Raw genomic sequence first — 10,100 nt, 5'->3', positions numbered from 1 at the left:
AGTACTGGCTACAGGTCAGGAAACCAGACTTACATCCTGACTCAGTTGCTTGCTACTGGAAGGAAATTGGACAACTGTCTCTGGGCTTATAATAATTCTTGCCTTAGCGAATGACTGTAAGACATTCAGATTACAACTACTACTGTATCTTCTTCTCACTAGGAGTGACTTATCCTTCCAGTTTCAAAATGAAGACGGTTTTTACCTTATACATCAAAAGAAGAAATATCACATGGCTGACAATATTGAAGGACTTGTAGAAAGAAAAGTTATCTGGAGTCTGATACACAGCTGTATGGAGAACTTTGATTATCTGAATGTTTTATTTTCTGATTTTCTCTTGGCTGTGAAAACTCGTCTAACTGGAGCGGACTGGAAACATGCCTGGATTGCTGTCTGATCACCAGTGCCACCACCTGGCTCTGACTGTCAGCACAAGGTGCTTGTAAGCCCAACTCAAAATCTTAAAAACAATAGTTCTTGGAAATTACACATGCACCTTTTCTTTATTTTGTTAGACACACAAGAAAAGATAACACTCTTGGCTACAACCAGACAAATTCCTAGTGAGCCCGGTGTAAACTCAGGTTTGTATAGGCTCAGTCTCATTCAATATCTGACCTACAATTGAAGAGACTGCACAAGGAATGCACTGTAGGATTCCAGGAGATATCCAGAGGTTTTGCTAAATCTCCAGAAATAGATTCTATTCTAATCAAAGTTTAAAATTATGAGATTTCTTGCTAAAATCAGAATAAGATTTTTTAACACAGGATCAAGGCCCTCTCTGAAAAGCTGTATTTAAAACTATAAAGAAGCAGGGAAAAGGTACATTACAAATGCATTACAAATGAGATAGAAGGAGCCAAGAAGTTTTAACGGACAAGGAGGACAAATAAAGCATCCTGTTTGAGGCCATATATAGCATCCTGGAAGGCTCAGGCATTTTGAATAGACATGAATTTGCTTTATTGTAAATTAATCACATCCATGCAGTGACAATGGTACAATCTGATTTATTTCCCAGACCTTGTAAGTTCCACTGGTTGATACTTTGTAGTTGAAAAACATCAGGAGAGAGGGACTTGCCAAGAACATCAAAATGAGAAAGTGAAAGCCTCTGCGAAGACCTAAGTTCAGAGGGTAGGAAATTTCCAAGACGAAGTCTATCAGGGGCTTAAAAAGCATCCCAGTACCTGTGGAGAAAATCACCCTGAGCTTTGCAGACCACTTTTAGTTGAAGACAGGAAGGAAGAGCCCACTTTTTTGGTATGGTAGATGAGTAAACAGGTTTAGCTGATGAATCAGCCATAGTCAAAGCAAAAAAACTGACTTTGAAGCAGAGTGAAAATAATCCTTCAGTGGTGTGTACACTGCCTTACACTGCATGTCTTACAGATGGTGGATTCTCTCTGCATGGCTCGTCTGCAGGAGTACCATCACGGCTGTCTCTCGACAAACCACAGGTTGCTAAGGGGACCCTCAGGCATATCTAACAGCATGAAACTGTTCACTGCACTCATTTGCAATATTAACAGGTTATTCCATCTCTTCTCTCAGTCATACAGAAAAGACAATCCAGGGTCCTTCCTTGAAGGTGGTCCGGTATATCTCCTGCAAGGATTCTGACACCTGTCCTAGCAAACAGGCATTTGATGTGTGCACTCTCAGGTCTGGATAGGTGCAGTTTTCTACAGAATACAGGATGAACATTAAACATTAATGCACCATCTCTTCCCAACCAGTGAAGGCTGGTAGATGAAAGCAAAAGGATTTGGTTTGCAAAAAATGATCTTTCGCATAGCTAAGCTGTGGAGCACCTGGCCACAGATGCTGCAAATGATGAAAATCTACATGGGCTCAAAAGCAGTTTTGGCAAGTTAAAGAAGAGAAACAAGAAGAGGGTTAGTAAAATACACAGAAGCCACCTGTGCCTTGAGAAGTCACTGAGCCACAGATGGCTGTAGAATAGTAGTCAAAAACTCTCTCATGATTTCTTGCCTACTATATTCCAGACATCCATTCTGGACCTCCTGGTACTATCCTAGATGGATAAGGAACAGACATTTTTGTATTCTTCTGATTCAGGGTCCCCTAGGATTGAGTACAAACAGAAGTTTCATCGAAGCTGAAGCACAATCCATCTTCACCCACCTATGAGTTGCCCAAGGTCACTTAAAATGTTAATGACAAAGCTACAAATAAAACAGAATTGTCTCAGCACCTTCACTCATTCCAATGACTCAGTCCTGTCAGGACACAGAAAAGAAATTATTAACAAGCAATGAAGACAGCACACCTGCAGTACAGCTCTAATTTTGCTCTTGCACACACCATTATTCTCTCCATATGTAAATGTGATCAGAGGTTATTTACATTTCATCATAAAAACTAGGTATCACACTTCGCCTAATTTCCACTAATATTGTTTATGAAGACATAATATTACAGTACGCAATAATTTATGGTGAAAGACAGCCATTTAATAGAAACATGTGGTGTCATGGAAATAATTCTGCTAAAATAAAAGTGAGAAAACAGTTAACAATGTTACATTTTTGATATCAGGGTTAAGGATAACAACCAGCTGCTTGAATGCAAGAGAAGAAAAATCTTTCAAGTTCAAGTTTCAGCCAGGTTGCTGGCAGGACTTTGGTGTCATGCACTGCTGTCACATTCCACCCAGCTTCTGAATGCCAGCTTTGCAATATAAAATATTTAAATATAATCCTTACGTGTCCTAGTTCACACATCTGCTAAGAAAATGCAAATATATAGTAAATTCCACAGCCAAGGAGCCATGTGTATGAAATTCTCAGAAAGATGGATGTTTTCTGCTTGCATAGCTGCTTTTCAATAAGCTGTTGCACACTGTGTGCTTTTCTAACCTGCTTTCCCTATGTGTGCTCTTCTTAGGGAACAGCTGTGTAGTCATTTTAATCTGACATAAATCTGGCCTGTCTCTAATATGGTTAGTCTCACCATTCTTGTTCCCAGCTGCTCTGACTCACTGCCTCTCTCACTTATGTACCTGAGCTGTAAATTGCATCAGGGATCACATCCTATCAAAAACGTAATCTCCCTCCCAGTTTGCTGAGTCAGGTTTAGCTTTGTGCTGTGTTTAATCTGATTGAACTCTGTCCCGTCCCCTCCCCGTGCCACCCACAGCATGCTAGAAAACAGATTAATGAAAAAAAAAAAAGAGGTTTTTTTTATTCAGATCAGCTCAGACATACAGTTCATTTAATAACACTTCAATCAATAAAAGCATTAGCATAAGGAACGAGGGATTAGGCCTGAAAAATATCTGCCACTCTTCCAGTAGCTGCTGGACTCATGCTGGTTTAAATACACTGCTTTGGCTCACAGAAGTACTTTCTCAGATGAAATATTAATAAACAAGTTTACAAATATATATAAATCTTGCAAGCTTTTCAACATATTACTGTAGCAGAGGATTTTGCTACTTTCTCATTCTTGATTTATTCCTACATCTTTCTTCAGTGGATGTCTGTTCACCATCAGACTCAGAAAACCAGCCTACATTTACTTCATGATCTGCAATACCTGGCTGCATAGGCATGTCCTAAATAAATCCTAGAATGAAACCAATTAGAATAGATTCAGTCAACAAAATGCTTCTTTTCATATAGTATTCTTTATATTAATGATCACAAATGTAAGGTGAAAAAATTGAAACAAATTTAAGCATCTGTATACAATGAGATTTCAAAATCTTAACAAAAAATTAGCCATTTTAAAGTTTTGTAAAAGGCTAATATTTCACATCTTTGTTGTGATCAAGAAGATGGTAGAGAGGAAGGGAAAATCTTAGCGTACTAAGGAATGAAAATATATTGTTTATAGAAACATACTTCTTATACTCTACATAATCATCTTCATATAACATTTTCATTTAATTGTATCCTGTTAATATAGTAAATAAGCATAATGACCATATGGACTTTTTTTTTTTTTTTGCATTTAAATAAATCAGTGGGTCACCCTCAAGACTTGTCACTAAATGCTGTTTGGTAAAAAGTACAGGAAAATGCTGTACATAGAAAGTAGAATGTTTTCATTGTTCAGGTAAAAACTTTGTGATGTTTTAATGGGTTGGACCAAAATGAGCTTCGTGGGTGAGGAGGAATCTTTGATTTGGCTTTTGTAAGATCTTTCTCTTAAAATGTAAATACAGAAATGATATAACTGATATGTCTGGTGTTTCATCTGGAGATTAGGATACTCCTAATGGATATCCTCATGGATTAGGATACTTAGGATATTCAGCTGTACTGGGGAGACAGATACAAATGAATGAGCTTGGTTTACAAAAAGCCTTGTTAGCTTGGCAATTTGCCCAAGATTATTTATTATTATTGCTGTTATTTACCAATGTCAGTAATTCAGGGTATTATCACCAAAGGGGTATCGGGGAGAGCCAAAGGTGATACAGAGACTCCATCATCAGAAGGCATGGAAAGACACTTTATTATTAGAAATACACAGTTCTTATAGAAACAATGGTGGACCCCATTGGCCTTTAGGAATCTTCTCTCACCTTTTGGTCAAGAAGGGACCACTCCTTCTTGTAAACGTCTTTGACAAAAAGATACTGCCTGCCAGGTGCAGAGATTGAGATAATTGTTTTAATTCTTTCTCAGCTTTCTCACAGCTTCTCATTGCTTCCCAGGAAAGTCCTGGGAGAGCTATGTCTCTCTCTGTTCTGAGGATATGTGATTACCACAAGGTATGGGCTGACATCACAGTTAAGCAGCACAGCCAAATACTGCCAAAGGGCATCCTTGCTCCTAGCACACCCAGCCATTTGCTCCTGACATGCCCTTCCTGCCAACACTGGGACATGTCTGATGCTGCACTGAGCCACTTCAGGCAGTTAAACCCTAGAAAACTGATCCCACAAAATGTGATTAAGCTTCTGCCAGTTAGGCCCTGTGACTTCATATGTAAATAAAAACATCTGTACATACATATTTTAGAACCTTACCCAAAAAAATCCCCAAAACCAAACAAAAACCCAAAACCAATTTGAAAGGTCTGCAAATAAAAAACTTCTTTCTGTGTTGTGATCAATAGGCTGAAGAAGGGGGAAATCTGACAAACTTTACAGTTGTTTATAAAGAAAATGAAAGCTTGTATCTTGCATTCTACATATCTCTGTAATTTATAAAAATGTGAGAATGAAGGTAAGTATTTGCCAGCAGAAACTTTTAATTTCTTCTTTATCAGTCAGGAACCTTTATTCTGCCTGTGGAGCTCTGCCCAGCTAAGTTTGTAGCTTCCTTTTTAAATAAGGAATTCCTTCCTTTAAATTCCAACGTGGCACTTTAGAGTCAGACTCTTCACAGACCAGAAACAGCGGGCTAACCAAAGAAGGGCCGCTTTTTAAATTCTGAACAAATCTGCCGTCAAGAGACCGACTGGCTCGCTGACCTTCAAAAACCGAGTCGCATCTTGCTTGTTTTCAGCTTGCCCTCATTTGCACAAACGCCTTTTCTATTCCCGGTGACCTCACAAGTCGCTGCGCGTTGAGAGGCAAGGAACCCCACGCGAACAGCAGCACAGGGCTCCTCCGCCTGTGCCGCCTGCCTCGGAACCGCGCCACCTTCCTCACCAGCGACGTCACCATCCGGCGCGCTCCGGACACACCTCCCGGCCGAGGGCCTGCCAAAACCCGGGATCCCAAACCCCCATTGGCGGATCCGCCCCCGCCTGCCCGCGGCGGGACAGAGCCCCGCCGAGCGCCCGGGGCTGCCATGGGCGAGGAGGCGGCTCAGCCCCGGCGGCCCGGGGTCGGCGTGGGGGTGGTGGTCACCAGCGCCGCGCACCCCGGCTGCGTGCTCCTGGGCAAGCGGAAAGGCGCGCTGGGCGCCGGCACCTACCAGCTCCCCGGAGGCCACCTGGAGTTCGGGTAGGAGCCCCGCGCCCTCCCTCCCCGCCCCGCCCTTGCCTTGCCCCGCCGTGCCCTGAGGCGGCCGTGCCTCGCCTCGCCTTGCCTTGCCCGCCCGCAGGGAGAGCCTGGCGGAGTGCGCGGCGCGGGAGACGCTGGAGGAGGCGGCGCTGCCGCTGCGCCACGTGCGGTTCGCGTCGGCCGTGAACGCGGTGTGCGCGTCGCAGCGCTACCACTATGTCACCGTGCTCATGAAGGGCGAGGCCGAGCCGGGCGCCGAGCCGCGCAACCAGGAGCCCGACAAGAACGAGGGTGAGTAATCATCTCGTTCCAAGCGCCGCGCTTGGCAGCGACACCGCGGACTAGATCGGGTGGCTCCGAGATTCATCCAGCCTGGCCTTGAACGCTACCAGGGATGCGGCATCCACAGCTTCTCTGGGAAACAAAAAAGCCGCTCAGGCAAAATGACTCTATATGCATGCAACAGAGAATCGGACTGTGTATTGGTAGTTTCTGTATGATCCATCTAGACTTGCAGAGGAAGAATTGTTATATACAGAAACAAAGAATACCCTGAGTTAGAAGGGACCCCCAAGCATCATTAAATCCCATTCCTGGCCCAGCAGTCTCACCTTGTGCCTGAGAAGGTTGTCCAAAAACTCTTTGAGCTCTGTCAGACTGTACTATGGAGCCTGTTCCAGTGACCCACCCCATTTTCCTAACATCCAACCTAAACCTCTCCTGCCACAACTTCATGCTGCTTCCTTGGGTCCTGTCTTAACTCTATACTCTGATTTTTCTTGCTTTTTCTTTTTTTTCCCTACAGGCTGGGAATGGGTCAAATGGGATGAATTTCCTCCAGCAGATCAACTGTTCTGGGCTTTACGCGGTTTAAGAGAGCAAGGTTACAATCCCTTTACAGAAGAGCTGGATCATCTAAAGGGGTACACGGGAAGTCACCAATTAGAGTAATAACAAATTGTATGTTATGTAACAAACTAAAGGACAGACCTGCTTTTTTGGTGCAGAAGAAACAAAGATACGAAGTGCTCACCCTGCCCATGTGAAAATATTATCTTTCCCAAAGAAGAACATGCCAGCTGTTTCAGTGTTATTCCTGTACGTTACACGACAGTTGTCTCATTCCAGACCCATTTCTAGGTTTAGTAGTTAACAATTAACGTTTGCTTTTACAGAAAACTCAGTGTTTTATCTAGTTAATCTTATATTGATGAACAGCCATTTGGAAATCAGCCCTAGCCAGGGAAGCTTACTCACTTAAAAGCAGCTGCAGCAAAACTTACTCATTTAAACCAGCTTTCCTGTAATTATTGCACCAATTTTAAAACTTAGCCTTGTCTCTTACTGTCATGAACAAAAGTTACATTTAATAGACGATGCCTTTTTTCCCTGCAGACAGCAGTATACCCTTGAAAATCAAAAGATTATTATAAATGTGAAAAGATTGTCATAACTTATTGCAGGAAATGAAAATTCCCTGACCCTTCTTGCCAATTGCTTTCATAACACAGTTCTGTTTAGAGCCTCAGTTACACAATTTATCTGCAGAAATGTCTCAGATCTCTGCAACTGATCTGAATTTGTTACTGAACTCTTGGAATGGAGAGGTGCCTACTCTACTAGGCTGACACAAATCTCATTTATAAGTGTAGCTCCATGGCAAAATTCATACTTTGTGGCTAAAAAGAGTTGTCATTATTAAACAGCACAGATGGGTGTAGTTCTGTATGGCTCTCTATTGGTAAAATTGATTAGGTAAAATTGTGAATTTTCAGTTTGACTGATTAAATTTCTTAGTCATTAGTGAATGAAATTACAGTACCCAACAGTACATGCAAAACCAAGGAGTTAATATTTTTAATTTTTCTAGAATCTGTAACTAATTTTGATTCTTTTCTCCAGCTGTTGTCACTAAGAAATCAGCGATTAATTTTAAGATATAACTTTTAAATAAATCACTAGTTGACTCATTTTTTTTCTTGTCAGGGTTCTTTTATAGCACATCTCTTGTCTATTTCCTTTAGATATACTCATTGTACAAAAATGTTTTAAGATATATTTAATTTCTTTTGAATAAAATACACACACAATACTGAGAGATTAAAATTGCCTGAAATTATGAATTGACTTCTCAGTTCTTAAAAGAAATCAGCTTGAGGGATTTAAGGCTCTTCCTTACTTGGAACATACATTTTTTTAAATGGAGATGGCTCTTCTTGCTGAGAAACAAGACAGAGTGATGAGGCATAAGGATGCTACTGCCCCTGGCAATCCTCCTGCTTAGAGTTTGAAGTATTAATTATGTGCAACTTCCCTTAGGACAGACACCCGTTCTCTGAGGTGAAGAAAGAAGTAACGTTACACAGCAGTCTTGAAACTGGGAATTTCACCAAAAATTCCTTTGCTACTGTAACTTTGTAAAAAGCTTATTTTTCTTTTCAAAAGTTAAGATTTGCTTCCTGCAAGCAACCTTATGTACACTGAAAATTATTCCCTTCAGCTGTCAACAAAGAAGCTGTAGGAAGAGTTGACAGATGTCCTGCCCATCTGTCACAAAGAATAATGAAGAAAAAAAAATTAAATTATTTAGTACCATTTTAAATTTTAGAAAGCATCTTAGTCCTGATGAGAGAACAGGGACCACTGTAAAATGGCCTGTCATGCAATAAATACTTTCTTGGCATATTTTGTTAATGGTTATATACATTCTATCTGTCGTAAATACACAAGTAGACACTGAAATGAGGACACAAACAGTATCTCCGTATGTCAGCATTTCTGTATCGTTTCAGAATGGACCGATTAAAAGACTACAGTGCATTACTGCAACCAGCTGTCAGCAATCCCCAACTTAAATAACTTTGTTTCTATGTATCACACATTAATATTCCCCACCCCTGCAGAAAATGTGGTTCTCAGTCGATTTTAGCTGCCAAGACTCAGTCTTTTCAACTAAGTCTTTACTTTGATTTTTGGTACTTTTGCTAAATAGGAAAATCTATTATGTACATATCTAAGCCACTGAATAACAAAACACTGAGTTACCATATTGTGGTTCACTAACTGCTTGTAATTGACAGAATGCACCTAAAATGGCATTATAGTTAAGTAGCCCTGAGAGGCATACTCCTGAACTGTACATAGTTTGAAGCACTGATGCAAGGAACCTGATTAGGATGCATCTAATACCCAGTTTGATTTTATGCTAAGTGGACAGTGAGCAGAGCTGTTGCCTTACCTGTTTATTAGATGTAACACATTGGTTCCATTTAGTCCTGTAACAGAGTAACTAACAAGCCAGAAAAAGAAGTGGTCGTTGCTTCAGTTCCCTCTTATGTCTGAAAACAATCACCCACCTCCACAATATTTCTGTTGGTGAATTACATAGATACAGCCATAGAGGAGTTTTGGGTAGACTGTAACACTATACTTCGCATGAGTTTTGATTATATATTTTTGTATTTTGTTTCAAGAATGTCCTTGTAAGTTAGAAGATAAAAGAGGCTGGTGAACTGTGTCTGTGGTGTGTCAAGAGAGGGGCATTTAGAAAGAAAATTCCAATCCCATTATATAAAGCATTAAGAAACTCCATTTTTTAATATTGTGTATGATTCTGATCACACCTTTTAAGACAAAAACTAATCTGAGCTAGAAAAGGTTAACTAGAATGACTGAGACAGGGCACATGTATTTGGATTAATGTGAATTAAAGAGGAAAGACATTGGAGATAAGCACCCAAGAGGAAAATATGATACTGCATAAAGGTTATGATATGTATGTATATGAATAACTTTAAGCTGTGAAAGAGGTGATAGTTTAATAACTCTGAAAATACTTCTAAAAGAACAGCTGAGACAAATTCCCCATTTCTCTGAAAACAAAACCCACTGCCCCATATTACGTGATTGAATGTGACTGAAGTCCTTCTTTCTACGTCCTTATGGGATTTGTACAGGTTGGTCACAGGTGGCAGCATTACTGGCAGCAATGTCTGAAAGATTACTTGAGGAAAGGAGGAATTACCTGATTCATCAGATACTTCCTGTGAGGAATCTACAAAATGGAAAAGGGAAGAGAATTGTTATCTATGCTGCAGGAAGCTGTGCTGCAGGACAGAAACCTTTAACTGCCAGGAGCAACAGTTCACATGAGTTTTGAAATTCTATC

The 10,100-nt window shown here is 40.7% G+C and overlaps 1 protein-coding gene across 1 annotated transcript; it reads left to right on the top strand.

Moving 5' to 3' along the window:
* Positions 1-5,603: 5,603 nt before the first annotated feature.
* Positions 5,604-8,615, top strand: NUDT15 (nudix hydrolase 15). The gene is made up of 3 exons (XM_038134670.1): positions 5,604-5,932; positions 6,033-6,223; positions 6,738-8,615. Exons 1-3 carry the CDS (start codon positions 5,778-5,780, stop codon positions 6,881-6,883), a joined length of 492 nt encoding a protein of 163 aa, XP_037990598.1. The 5' UTR covers positions 5,604-5,777; the 3' UTR covers positions 6,884-8,615.
* Positions 8,616-10,100: the final 1,485 nt, after the last annotated feature.

The sequence above is a fragment of the Motacilla alba genome, chromosome 1 (genome assembly GCF_015832195.1).
Source record: "Motacilla alba alba isolate MOTALB_02 chromosome 1, Motacilla_alba_V1.0_pri, whole genome shotgun sequence".
Lineage (NCBI taxonomy): Eukaryota > Metazoa > Chordata > Aves > Passeriformes > Motacillidae > Motacilla > Motacilla alba.
This window is presented reverse-complemented; position numbering and strand designations above follow the sequence as displayed.